Source organism: Tenrec ecaudatus, chromosome 16 (genome assembly GCF_050624435.1).
Source record: "Tenrec ecaudatus isolate mTenEca1 chromosome 16, mTenEca1.hap1, whole genome shotgun sequence".
Lineage (NCBI taxonomy): Eukaryota > Metazoa > Chordata > Mammalia > Afrosoricida > Tenrecidae > Tenrec > Tenrec ecaudatus.
This window is the reverse complement of record NC_134545.1, coordinates 98,339,853-98,352,648: the sequence shown is the minus strand read 5'-3', so window position 1 is coordinate 98,352,648 and position 12,796 is coordinate 98,339,853. Positions and strand designations below refer to the sequence as shown.

The window sequence follows — 12,796 nt, the reverse complement described above, 5'->3', positions numbered from 1 at the left end:
GCATTGTGGTTCCACACATCAGGCTGCTAGCTGCAAGGTCGGGACTTCAAGGCATTCTAACTCCCGTAAAGAATGACAGTCTCGAAGGCTCACGGGGGCAGTTCTGCACTGTTTGGCTTTGGTTTGGGTATTGGTTTTGAGAATTGGTGTTGTCATAGTCACCAGAGGTCCCTTGCTGAGAGACAAGGCAGGTGGCAAAGAGGACTTCCATCCCGAGCTTAGTGGACGGGAATCTGTACCCGTGTGAGTCAGACGTGAAACTGACTGGGTAGCTCATCTCTTCACTATGACCCGAGCCTGGTTTCCTGTTGCAACAGAAAGGGAAAAAGCCTTCTGGGTTTATTGGTTACAGGGACAAGCAAGGGGCTGATTAAAACACTCTTGGTGCATGGAATGTTAATGGCCTTTTGGTCATGCTGTTTGGTCTCAGTAGACCTACCTCTTACACAGTAAAACCCATACCTCCTAGTAATACCAGAAAAACTAGAAGAGCAGCCTTCATCCCCGGGTTAAGGTGAATGTGGAATGCAGTGAGACCGTAGCTCTTCACAGGCACCTCTGTGTGCCCTGGCTTGCCTATTTGTGTGGATAGTCCCTGGGGGGCGGGGGGGGGGGGAAGGGGGCTAGTGGAGACTTGACTTGGAGTAATTGCCTCCAGTGAGGGGAGATGGGTAGCTGGGAGACTGGGGTGGTTGGTGGGTGGTAATTACTTTTTACTAGAGACATTGACAAGATGACCCCCCCCCCCTACATGTAGATATTGAAAAACCAAGTACATCAAAAAGACAGTACGATTAATTTTACCAATCAAAGAAAAGGCTCATTCCAGACTGGTGTCTCCCTGCAGCCTGCCCTTGCTGTGACCTTCAGCCAGGGGCATGTTGTGTTATGTGTTGGTACCCACGCAGTCTCTTCCTCCTGCCTTTGGGGTGGAGTAAAGGACTGTGTCTGCCAGAGCTCACAGAATCTTGCAAAGCTGGCTTAGAGCTCAATTCCAATTTCTCTTTGGCAAGAAGACAGCAAGGGCTGGTGGCCCCTGCCAGGTCCCCAAACTCCAATGCCACTGCCATTGAGTCCATGCCAACCCATAGCAACCCTCCAAGACAGGGCAGAACAGCCCCTGTGGGTCCTGAGACTCTCTTTATGGGAGTAGAAAGCCCTGCCTTTCTCCAGCGGAGCAGCGGCTGGTGGTTTTGAACTGCTGACTCTGCAGTTAGCCTAATGTGTAGAACCCCTATTCCCCGAGGGCTCCCTGCCCCATACCAGTAGAGTCATAAACACCAAAACCTATTGATCAATTCCAACTCCTGGCAACCCTATCTAGGATTTCTAAGGCTGTAAATCTTTACAGGAGTCGACCTATATAGGACAGGGTAGAATAGCCCCTGGGTTTCCGAGACTAACTGCTTACAGGAGTAGAAAGCCTCACCTTTCTCCCTTGTAGCAGCTGGTGATTTCGAACTACTGACCTTACAGATCGCAGCCCAACTCGTAACCACTATGCCACCAGGGTTCCAGGTATTGGAAACTTAACACCAGGTTAAAGTTTACGATGAAGAGAGGAAGTCAGCCCAGAGGTACAATTTCGAGAATGGGCTTGCTAAGGGCTCTCCCAAATTTCAGAAGCTGTAGCTATTAATTTTCTGAGCTCTCCATGGTCACTCCTGGGCAGATGTCCCTAAGTGTTCACAGTGGTGTGGACCCCACTAATGGCCTCATGGAATTGTGGGTAGCAGCATTCAGCGGGGGCTCCTGGCTGTCTTCCTCTCTCACTTGTTCCTTCTCCCACTCTCTGGTCGACCCGCTTTCTTCCTCCAGAGAACCCTGGAAGTGCTGTAGGTTAGGCATTGGGCTGCTAGACACAAGATCAGCAGTTTGAAGCCACGGCTGGTCTGTGAGAGAAAGAGGCCTTCTGCTCCATACCGATTCACAAGCTCAGAAGCCCATGGGCCATGCTACTCTATCCTATAGGGTTACGATGAGTTGGAATTGATTCAGTGGTGGTGAGTTTGGGGTTTTCATGTGAGGACTTTCTTCTTCCCATGTCCCTGGATACTCAAGTGGTTACCTGAAAAGTCAGTGTTTTCAACCCCCCAGCTACAGTGTGGGAAAGAGGCGTGGCCATCCTCTCTGTCAAGATTACGGCCTCAGAAACCACAGAGAGCAGTTCTGTTCTGTCCTGCAGGGTCACTGTGAGTCAACATTGACTGAATGGCATGGTTTGGCTTTCTACCTCCATGTCTGGTTATAGCCAGAGCAGAAGACTGGGAAAGTACAGCTCGGCCGGCTGGAGGAAGCCGTTCTCACCATATACCACATTCCCTTCCTGAAAAACATATCCCCAGTGCTGAGGACACATTGACCCAACCAGTCCTCCTGCACAAAGACGCATGCCATCATCTATGAGGAGTGGTTGTCCGGGGCTAGGTGTGTGCGAGGCTGCGTCTAGATTAGACACGGTCAGTAGAAAGGAGAGGTGGCCCAAGACCCTCAGAGAGGTCTTGGTTTAGCCCTGTGCTAGGTGAGTGGCCACTTGTCTTGCCCTGGGGGAGCCCCCATGCTGAGAACACCTTGCCCAACGAAGCTATAGCCTGAACTCATCTGTGCAGGTAGGGAATCTGCACCCTTTTGGCCTTCAAATGACCGTCGCTTCTCCGAAAGCACCCTGTGATTGGGTAGCACCCAGCTTTACGTTCAGAGCAGCCGGCCTTCCTCTTGCTGTAATAGAGAGAATCCTACTTCTGACTTAGGGACCATCCCTGCGATGCTTGCTGGCCACCCACTGGGACAGTTGCCCCGAAAGCAAACGTCACCTAGGCCTGTCCTCCACCAGCTGCGGTGTTGGCATTGTTAGGTGGGCATTTTGAGGTTGTGACCTACTAATGAGGATGCTGGTTGGCTCCTGCCTTTAGACTTTGCTTTCGGTATAGTCCTGAAAATACACATGTGAATGCAAACACAGAGTTCTCTGTCACAGATGAAGCCCAAATCCCTCAACAGTCCAGCAGGTAACAAAATAGCGTCGATGTTTTATGCACGTTTTCCACCGTCCTATCCAAGACCTTCTGTTGTGACCCTTTGTAGAGAGGTTGGTAGTGGTAGGCAGGCTCCTTCTGGTCCTTCTAGTCAGACTCACAGTCTAAGGCTTTGGGGATGTGGGCTCTGTCTGAATGTTAGCCATGGCATTCCGCCTCAATGAACTATAATTAAGTCGTTGAGAGGATGAGAGGAGCAAAGCCAGAGCTCTTGTTGACTTCCTGCTCGGCGCATGATCATGAACATCAACAACCACACACCAAGGAGAGTGAAAGGGAGTTCCCAGTGGTGGCTCGCTGTCTACCCAGCAGCATGGTCACCCTCACAGGTGAACAACGGAATGCAGTCCCTGTCTTCCCCCACCTTCTTCTCCAGGCTTTCAGGAAAGTGTCATTTGGTGGGAGTTACATCTGTGGCTAGAAGAACCACGTGAAGTAATTCTCTGCCCTGCAGTGACATGCCCCAAACCATGCTCGCTGCCATCGCGTCAACTCCGACTCCTGTGGCAATCCTATAGGACAGGGTACAGCTGCTCTCACGACTGTCCGAGACTGTTTACGGAGTCCTGTCTCTCTCCCCCTGCAGTGGTTGAGGGGTACAAATTGTATAATGGGTTCTGCAAGGAGCAGCAGTTTAAGTCCACCAGCCACTCTTAGGAGAAAGAGAAGGCTACAGGCTCCTGTGAAGATACACAGCCTTGTAAACCCCGGGAGCGGGGCTGCTCTGCTCCGACTGCTGTGTGCATAGGGTGGCTGAGAGCAGGGATGCATTCCCATGACCTGGTTGTCATGTGGGGCTGGTGACCAACGTACCCAAGACACCGTCAGTCCATGTGGTCTACGCTTCCAAAAGGAGAACGGTGGGCTTTCTCAACCAATGTCAGATTATAGCGGACTTAGAACACAGCTTCGACCAGAGGCTGCAGGGCCCGCCTCTGCCTTTCCCAGTGATAAAGCGCAGCTCTCCTGGCCCATGAGGACGTGCTTGTTGGGCAGTATTGTCCTCCAGAGGCAGCAAGCACCTGCACTTAAAATAGCATGTCAGCGGTCACTCTGGCCCACAGGGTTTCCATCATGGCCATCAAGAGAGCCAAGTGGGCGGCTGGCCTAAGCAGGGACTTAGGCAGTTATGGAAAGCCTGGCTCCAGGTTGCATATCCAGGCACCATATGAACCTTTCAAAACACTTCTGGGCCATTCCGAGTGAAGCCGAGCTGCCAAGCATCACAGCATGGCAGCTTCGTTTTTCCACAGGGGGGGAGTATACAAGGGGACCTCGAAAAGTATCGGGAAGATGCCCTCTTTTTCCACAAAGGTTTTAAAGCCCCACATTTTGCACCATGAGACCTGGTAGCGCGGTGGTTTATGGGTTGGGCTGCTAACTTTCAGTTCAGCAGTTTGAAATGAGCAGCAACACTGAGGGGGAAAGGCCAGGCTTTCTGCTCCCATCAAGATCTGCCATCTGGGAAGCCCACTGGGGAAGCTCTGCTCTGTCCTGCAGGATTTACTGAGTCAGCATTGACTCCCTCACAGTGAGGTGTTTCATTTTATTTTTTTACGTCATATTATACCTACATGAACGTTCTGACCACACCCCCTGCTCCGCTCCAGCCTCCACGCTGCTTTTCCAGCTACTGCCAGCATAGACGCTCTGAACTGAGAGAGCAGGCATTAAACACGCGCTCAGCCCAACCAAGAGGCAGGTCCATGTTGTCCGTGCTCGGCTGTCCATCCTCTGTTACGTGGACCTGCGCCCATGGTGTTTACCTTGAAGAGTTTAAAAAACCAACGGTGGACTCCTCTGAGTGACTCAGTTTAACTTAAGAGCATAGACTTTGCCAGGTCACAGAGCCCTGGTGGCACAGTGGTTCTAGCGTGAGGGCCACTAACCAAAAGGCTGGCAGTTCAAACCCACCTGCCACTCTGTGGAAGAAAGATGGGGGGTGGTGAGAAACATGATCGCCTGCTGCTGTAAATCCGCTGGGGCACTCCGTCCTTCACTGTCCTTCAAGATGACCATGGCATCGGAATGACTCAGCAGTACTGGCTTTGGTTACCGTTTGGCCCATCAACATTGGTCAGTGTGCGCCCGTCTGATTTGAGACCTGATGACACTGACAGGCCCCGGTCAATAATATCCACGAGCTACACTGATGCCTCTTATCACCCTCCGAGCATGGAGCCAGTGTGGTGTAGGAAAGGTTTCCAAATACCTAGCCCCTTAGAAAACCCAAATCGGGTGATGTCAGGTTGGTTCCGACGCACAGGGATCCCGTGTCCAACAGCTGCCCAGCCCTGCGCCGTCCTCACAGTGATGATGGTCGAGCCCTCGTCGAGGCCACCGTGTCAGCCCGGCTTGTCAAGGGTCTTCCTCTGCTTGACCAGGTGTGATGGCCTTCCCATGACCGCTCTCTCCTGATAACATGGGCAAAGTCTCAACACCCACGCCTCCCAGGAGCTTTGTGGATATAACAGACAGGTTTGTTATTTTGGCCGTCTGTGGTACTTTCTGAACGCTGCAGGTGTACTGCTATCAGCGATAAAATAAGGAAAGTTGAGTGTTTGCATTGTGACTTGGTTTTGATCTTTGGGTTGCAAACCCCGGGACCTACAGAGTGCGGGCTGCTAGCTTAAATGCAGGAGGTGACAATGCATGGCAGTGGACACTTAGGGCGACACCCCCTCCCCTAGCAAACTGGGGCTCAAGAGTCCGGGATCAAGCAGACAGCTACTACAGCCTCCCGACAGTTATGCCCACCCCAGAATCCACGGGTCACGGGCTCATGTGACACGGTGGAGGCCTTGTGTTGGTTAGCAGCCGAACACGGCCTGACCCCGTGTCAGGTCACTCTCCTCCGGCGTCCCTTCTTTCTCTATTTTGGGCGCTGCAGCTCTTCCCCAGCGCGGCCCCCAGTTTATCACACAGATAACGGGGGAATGCGGGCCCTGTAGTGACAATCGAGTGGCAAGACGTCAGGAGACCGAGGACCTCCAGGTCACCCTGGAACGCAAATGAGCTTTCTTCCTCGAAGCTCTCCAGAGGGAGTCCCAGCCAGGATGCAGGGCCTCTGGTTGACAGCCCATTAGAAGGACAGTGCGTGAATGCCTCACAGTCTCCACTCTCTCAATCACGAGCGAATTTGGAATTGCTTGTCTGTTCCCATTTCACGTGCATCCCACGTGCACGGCCCCGCCCTCCGGAGCTCCTCGTGGCTGCTGACAAAGAGCGGTACTTTCTCCTTCGATCATCTTTTAAAAATGTTGCCGAGAAAGCTTAGGTGCCCTTGAAGTTATCCAGGAAACCGTTTCAATACTGAAACTTGAGTTTAAACCAATGAACATTCCATGATGAACTGCTGGAGGAAAGGGAGGGAATGGCCCCCTGGTCACTTCAGGACCCCCCAGCGTCTCAGCAGAGTGTCAACTCCCTGAGTGAAAGCGACCTCAGGGCTTCTTTGTAGTTTAGACGCTTTGGGCAAGCAGGTCAGTGAATCCCTCTGTTCCCCTTCTATCCAGTGTCTCAGGGGTTAAAACTCCAAGAAGCCCTGCAGACTGGGAGGGCCGGAACTCATGCCCACTATTGGAGGACAGAAGATGGGCGAGCTTTGGCTGGTTCGTCCTGAGCCAAGCGCAGACCCGCTCTGGGCTGGAGCGTCCTCGGTGCAAAATGAAGCAAGTGCATCAGGTGGTCTCAGGATCGCACCAGCTGTCACGTGGCGTCTGGTCCATAAAACGGGTGCAGTCATTGTCCTGCCCGTTCAGGTGGGGGTGGGGGCCGAAGCTGGCGTGAGCAGGCAGAAACATAAGCCCTCTCCACAGTGCAAAGCTGATGATGGTTAGGCCAGGTGCCTCCCCCAATGCCGGCCTGGGCTGTAAAGGGGCAGAGTGAGGTGGAGGTGATGGGGTGGAGGTAGCTGTGAGGACCGTGTGTGGCGGAGTGGAACTGCGCCCTGCAGGGTGTTCAGTAGCTGATTCTGTAGAAACAGATCACCAGACCTTTCTTTCAAGGCACCTCTAGGCGGAGTCAAACCTTGTGTTCCCCTTAGTGACCCAGTATCCCAGGGCTTCTGAATGGCAGTAGGCACCAGACGGGGATTCTAGGAAGGCACACATTCAGGAGCACATAGGTATCTGGGCTGACAGGACCATCAATACAGGGCAGGACAGGACATCTCTCTTAGCTCCAGGGCATCGGCTTGCTTCCCACAAGCCATATAGGCCCTTAAATGTACCTGCCTCTGAAGCCCGGTGCCCACGGCTCTGCGCCAAAGTCAGGGAGGTCTGTTGAGGAGATGGGGTCCCTCGTCTCAAGGCTAGGTGTGGCCTTTGGACAGCGTGCTGTTCAGATGGAGCCAGGTGTGCACTTGGATGTGGTTTAACTTGGACACGGGTAGCCCTGATGGCTCTTGGGGCCAAGCACTAAAAGCTGGGGACAGAGTGTCTCAAGGGGGGTTGTTTGTTTGCTCCGTCACGCCTGGTCACCTTTGTCCTCTGCAAACCACTGACACGTCGCTAGTGGGTTGCCCTCTCCGAGGCTGCTCCATCCTCACCTCTTTCTGACTTTGACCGTCATCTCAGTGACAACCGCCAGCTCTCTGTGTCTGTCAGCAGCTGCTTCAGTGACGTGCACACAATTTCCTCAGCAGCTGGACAACACGAAGACACAGAGCGGGACACGCTGCTCTTTAGGGAAGGGCGGCGTGGGGGTGAGCGGAGCCGGAGGGAACAGTCCCACCAGTGTGCCCATTTTCCCTCTACAGCTTTGCCTCGTCCTCCTTTTGTGGCATGACGTAAGTCAGCAGTTCTCAACCTGGGGGTCCTGACCCTTTGGGGGCCTGAACCACCCTTTCACAGGGGGTGGGCCTAAGACCATATTTCTGATGGTCTTAGGAACCAAGACACCATTCCTCTGACGTTTCCAGGTGGGTCTGCCCACATGCAGATATGCCCACATCCGGGGTCACCCACCACATGAGGAACTGTCTGAAAGGGTCACGGCATGAGGAAGGTTGAGATCCACTGACATAGTCTTAAGTGAAGAAGACGGTGCTGCCCGGAGACTGGTGGCTGGGTTTGGTGGAACATCCCCGTGTAGTCCAGGCCAGCTGGTGGGGCCAGCGCTGCATTTCCTGGGAGCTGGTGTTTGTTTATGCATGTAGCAGGCATGTCTATATGTCTTAAGTTTTGACAGGGAGACCCAACCCCAGCCTCCCCTTCCAGCCCAACTCTGCCCGCTGGCAGGCTTTAGGCATTCCATACTGTGATGGCTCTGTTTGCTTCCTTGGAAAAAGATGGTCAGAGTCCGTGTCTCAGGGCACCCTCGCTCCATGGAGCACTGTGCAGGGTGCCGAGGGCTAGAGAGCCCGCTGGGGTTTCCAAGGATATAAGTCTTTACCAGAGTGGACAGCCTTTTCTTTGTGCAGTGGGCTTGAACCGTCGACCTTTCAGTTAGCAGCCCGATGCCTAACCCAGTGTGCCACCAGGGCCCCTTAGAGAGGACGGGGCACCGCCTGTGGTGTCCGAGGGCTGTGGGAGGATGGTGAAGACTAGCTGGTGCCCAAACACGCTCCTGGTATAGAAGCGCTAAAGCCCTCCTCCCGTAGCGCCTGGTGCATAGGAAGCCCTCGGCGCATACGATCGCTTTGCTCATTTTTGTTCATCGGGCATCTGAGCAGCCGTCACGGCTCTGCAATGCCAGGACCCCGACGTGCTTGTCAAGAGAGCAAGACTCCCAACTCTCCGCTCACGGCCATTCAAGTCAGTGCCGATAGGCAACCCGATAGGGCCCCTTTACAGGGGCGGACAAGCTTCGCCTTCCTCCTGTGGGCGGCTGGCCTTGTGGTCTGCAGCCCAGCATGTCAGCCCTTACCCTAGCAGGGCTTCTTGAGCAGAATGTAGTCAAGAACCCTGTGTTCTAGTCCCTGACCAAGGAAAGCGGGGACTCTGCTGAGCACCCAACCTGAACCAGAGCACTGCATGCCGCCTGCCCCCATCTCTTCCCTTCCTCAGAAGTGGGTGGGGTTATAGTATATCTCATGTGAGGGAACCAGGGTTTCTAGAGACTTGGCCCTACCCGCTTCCTTCCCACTTTAGATCTCTGCTGCCACCTAGTGGGATCGGTCTAAGCAGGAGGAGCTGTCAGCTCCAACTGTGAGTTCATCTACAAGCAAGCGCCTTTTCAAAAGCCTGCTTCTAAGCAGGTAACCCAGCCTCCCATTTTCATCTTCCAGTAACCTCCCAGAGGTGAGACACTCCTTCCACCTCCACAGGAGTTCTGGTGAGATGCTGGGATACATATAAACTTCAGCTTTAACAAATCAAAATTTCAAAGTCTCCTTTCACGGAGTCAATTCTGACCCTACAAGACAGGATGGAACTGCCCCTTGTCGGTTGGTTTCTTAGACAGTAACTGTTTACAGGAGTAGAAAGCCCATCTTTCTCCAGCTGAGTGGCTAGTGGTTTTGAACAGCTGGCCTTGTAGTTAGCTGCCCATGGCGTAACCACTGAGCCAGCAGGACTCCTTGTCTGTGACCATGTGAGCACACACTCAAGTGTGTCACAGGAATTTTAGGACTGTCTAGCCTGTGGCATCCAGTACTGACAAAGCAGATAGCACTAACTTTATAAATACGTATTTACTCAAATTACCTGTTTTATTATTAGTATGCTAATTGTCAGGGGAGCCAGCCCCTAACACATCATCATAGGTCCAGTAGGTGCAATTGTACAGCAATAATAAGTAAACATTAGAGTAAAGTCATGGAGAACATGAGAGTTTGCAATAATGGAGTCAGACACACTTGGTGGTAGCATGTTCACTGCAGCCCCGCTTTGTGGGCCACGTGGAGAGAGCCAGTGAGAGAGACGTTTATTGCTAACCAAGGCTTATATCTCTTTAGGGGGTGTGATTACAGGTAACCACGTACGTCACAGGAAGGGGCTGTACAATAGGCAATACAAGCAATCGGAGGAGATCTACAGTGGGCATAGGGGTCAAGGAAGGGGATGAGCTATGAGTGTACACATGATATGAAGGGGAGGGACTAGGGGTATACATGTGACAAGAAGGGAAGACCCTAGATTCATGATAGCACCCTAATCTTGGTCACCTTGGAGTGGGCTTGACCTCCCTGGGCTCTCCTTCAGGGAAACAATCTACTACTATCCTTAGCAGAAAGGTGTGGGCCCTACTTATTGAGGGATAAACAGTGGTGTCTGCTTTCTCTGGATGGCTGATAACCCTTAGGGAGAATAACTCCTGACCTTGTTCTGTTGACCTCCAAATGTATAGTCATTCACCACGTGTAGCAAGCAGCTAAGTTTGGCATATATTTGGGGGAGACAACTTGGGAGAAATGTGTTTCCCACACCTGATGACATATTACAAAGAAAAAAATTCAAGATTCAAATTAGCTGTCCTTTTAACAGTTATTATCCTTATGATGTTTTTAAAAGAAAAAAAAGACTTGGGGAACCGATTACAAGCATCTACATATAACCTTCTCCCTGGGGATGGACAACAGGAAAGCGGGTGAAGGGAGTGGGTAAGATATGACAAAATAATAATAATTTATAAATTATCAGGGGTTCATGAGGGAGGGGGTAGCAGGAAGGAAGGGGGAAAATGAGGAGCTGATACCAAGGGCTCAGGAAGAAAGCAAATGTTTTGAGAATGATGATGGCAACACATGTGCAAATGTGCTTGACACAATGGATGGAGGCATGGATTGTGAGAAGCGTTGCATGAGCCCCCAATAAAATAATTTAAAAAAAGAAAAAAGGGCTCAAGCAACACAAAAGGACAGGAAGTAGAAAGTAGTCTTTCTCCACAGAGGGAGCCACTGCTTAAGCATGTTCCGGTTTCCCCCAGAAATGTCTTCCTCGCACAAGCATGTGTGCAAACACACGCAAGTCCCACTCAGTACCGTTTGTCTAGTCACAGACGTGTGCGAGGCACGCTGGTTGCACAGGGCGAGAACACTCGGCTTCTAACCAAGATGCCAGCTGTTCAAATCCACCAGCTGCTCCAGGCGAGAAAGAGGTAGCAGTCTGCTTCCGTAAAGACGGGGTAGTGGGGTGGGGGTGGCGGAGGAGCAGCTCTACTCTGTCCAACGGGTCGCTCACAGAATCAGCTTCACGATCTTACCCCAAACATACCCACACAGAGGCCCCGCCTCCCATTGCTCCATTCTGTGGGTGTGTTTAAGGGTCACCGGGGAGTGTGAGTCGGAAGGGAGTCAGCGGCAGTGGGTGTAGTTTATTGGGCGTGGGGAGCATCCTGGGCTCCCTGCCAGCACCACCTCCTTTTACTTTCTCTGGTACATTGTTTTTCAATGTGTGTGGATAGTAAACAACTTTCTCAAGAGGTCCCGCTGGTTTCGATTCTCCAGGGTGTTCTAGTAAGCACCAGGCCCCTAACGCAAGCAGGCATTACATCAGGAGAACGACGGTGATGACAGCAGATGTGGGTAGAACCACTGCCGAGTGCCAAGGACGGTGAGAAGCCCATTGCCTTATGGGACCTTTATACACAGGCTCAAGATGGGTACTCAATGGCCCTATTGCCATCTGAGGAAACCAGGAAGCGATTTGTGTGGCCGGCTGACAAGGAGTGGAACTGGGGTTCAGGACCAGGGGCTTGAATTCCAGGGCCCACACGCATCACTACTGAGAACTCCGTTCTCCCGCATTTGGTTTTCAGGACTTTGCCAGGGTCAGAGTTAAGGCTAAAGCATTCGGGTCATTGTAGTTGATGGTCATACATCTTACAACCGCTGGTTTAGGTGAACCAGGAAATAGAACCGGTCCCATCTACAAAAAGGAGATTCAGGGACAGCATTTAAGGAATATTTAGCTATTCACGTGGGCCACCAGTTCATAAAGGTGTCTGCAAATAACAAGGTTGGCAGTACAAGTCCACCAGCCACTGCAAAGGAGAAAGCGAGGCTCTGTACTCCTGCAGTTACAACCTTGGAAATTCATAGAGGCAATTCCACCCTGTCCTACGGGGTCACTATAGGGAAGAACTGACAGCGGCAATTCATTTGGGTTGATTTAGACCTAAGCTGAACACACACACACACACACACACACACACACACAAACAAAGTTCAAAGACCAAACCAAACCAACCAAGCCCGTTCCCATTAGTCTGCTGAGCCCTGGCGAGCCCTGCCTTCCGGGGCAGAATGCTCCTTAGAGTTCTCTTGGCTGGCATCGCTATGGACACAAGTGGCTCAGCCTTTCTTCCATGGTAGTAGTGGGTATCCAGAGGGTGTTTAAATAACTCTCAAGGAAATAAAGCAAGCGAAGGCATCCTTCTCCTCAGAGCCACGCCAGTCCCTGCAGTGTGAGCACGGGGCCTGGGAGACTTTGCTGGGAAGGGTTTTCACAGGTCTAGAGGCCAGAAGGAAGGAAGCACACCTTTGACATGTTTATGGAGCATGGACACCCCCCCACCCCCGCCCCCGGAGCAGAGCCTGCCTCTGTGCTTGGAATTGGCAGAGCAAACGTGCAGCGCGCTAACCTCCAGTTCCCTCTCTTCCAGATTGTGCGGGCTGCGGCCGGGACATCAAAAACGGGCAGGCGCTGCTGGCGCTGGACAAGCAGTGGCACTTGGGCTGCTTTAAGTGCAAGTCCTGCGGGAAGGTCCTCACCGGGGAGTACATCAGCAAGTAAGGCCCGGGCTCAGGGTGCAGGTCCTACAAGCTCCTAGTATCGGGTTCCCACCTCCACCCACACCCAGGTTCAATCACGTCCCAC

At 52.5% G+C, this 12,796-nt stretch overlaps 1 protein-coding gene across 1 annotated transcript in view; it reads left to right on the top strand.

Annotated features, from left to right (window-relative positions):
- Nucleotides 1–12,796, top strand: part of ABLIM1 (actin binding LIM protein 1) — a 232,406-nt gene that overhangs the window by 108,611 nt on the left and 110,999 nt on the right. Inside the window, exon 5 of the mRNA XM_075534800.1 lies at nucleotides 12,582–12,708. Coding sequence (XP_075390915.1) covers nucleotides 12,582–12,708 — 127 coding nt within the window. The remainder of the gene's footprint in view (nucleotides 1–12,581; nucleotides 12,709–12,796) is intronic.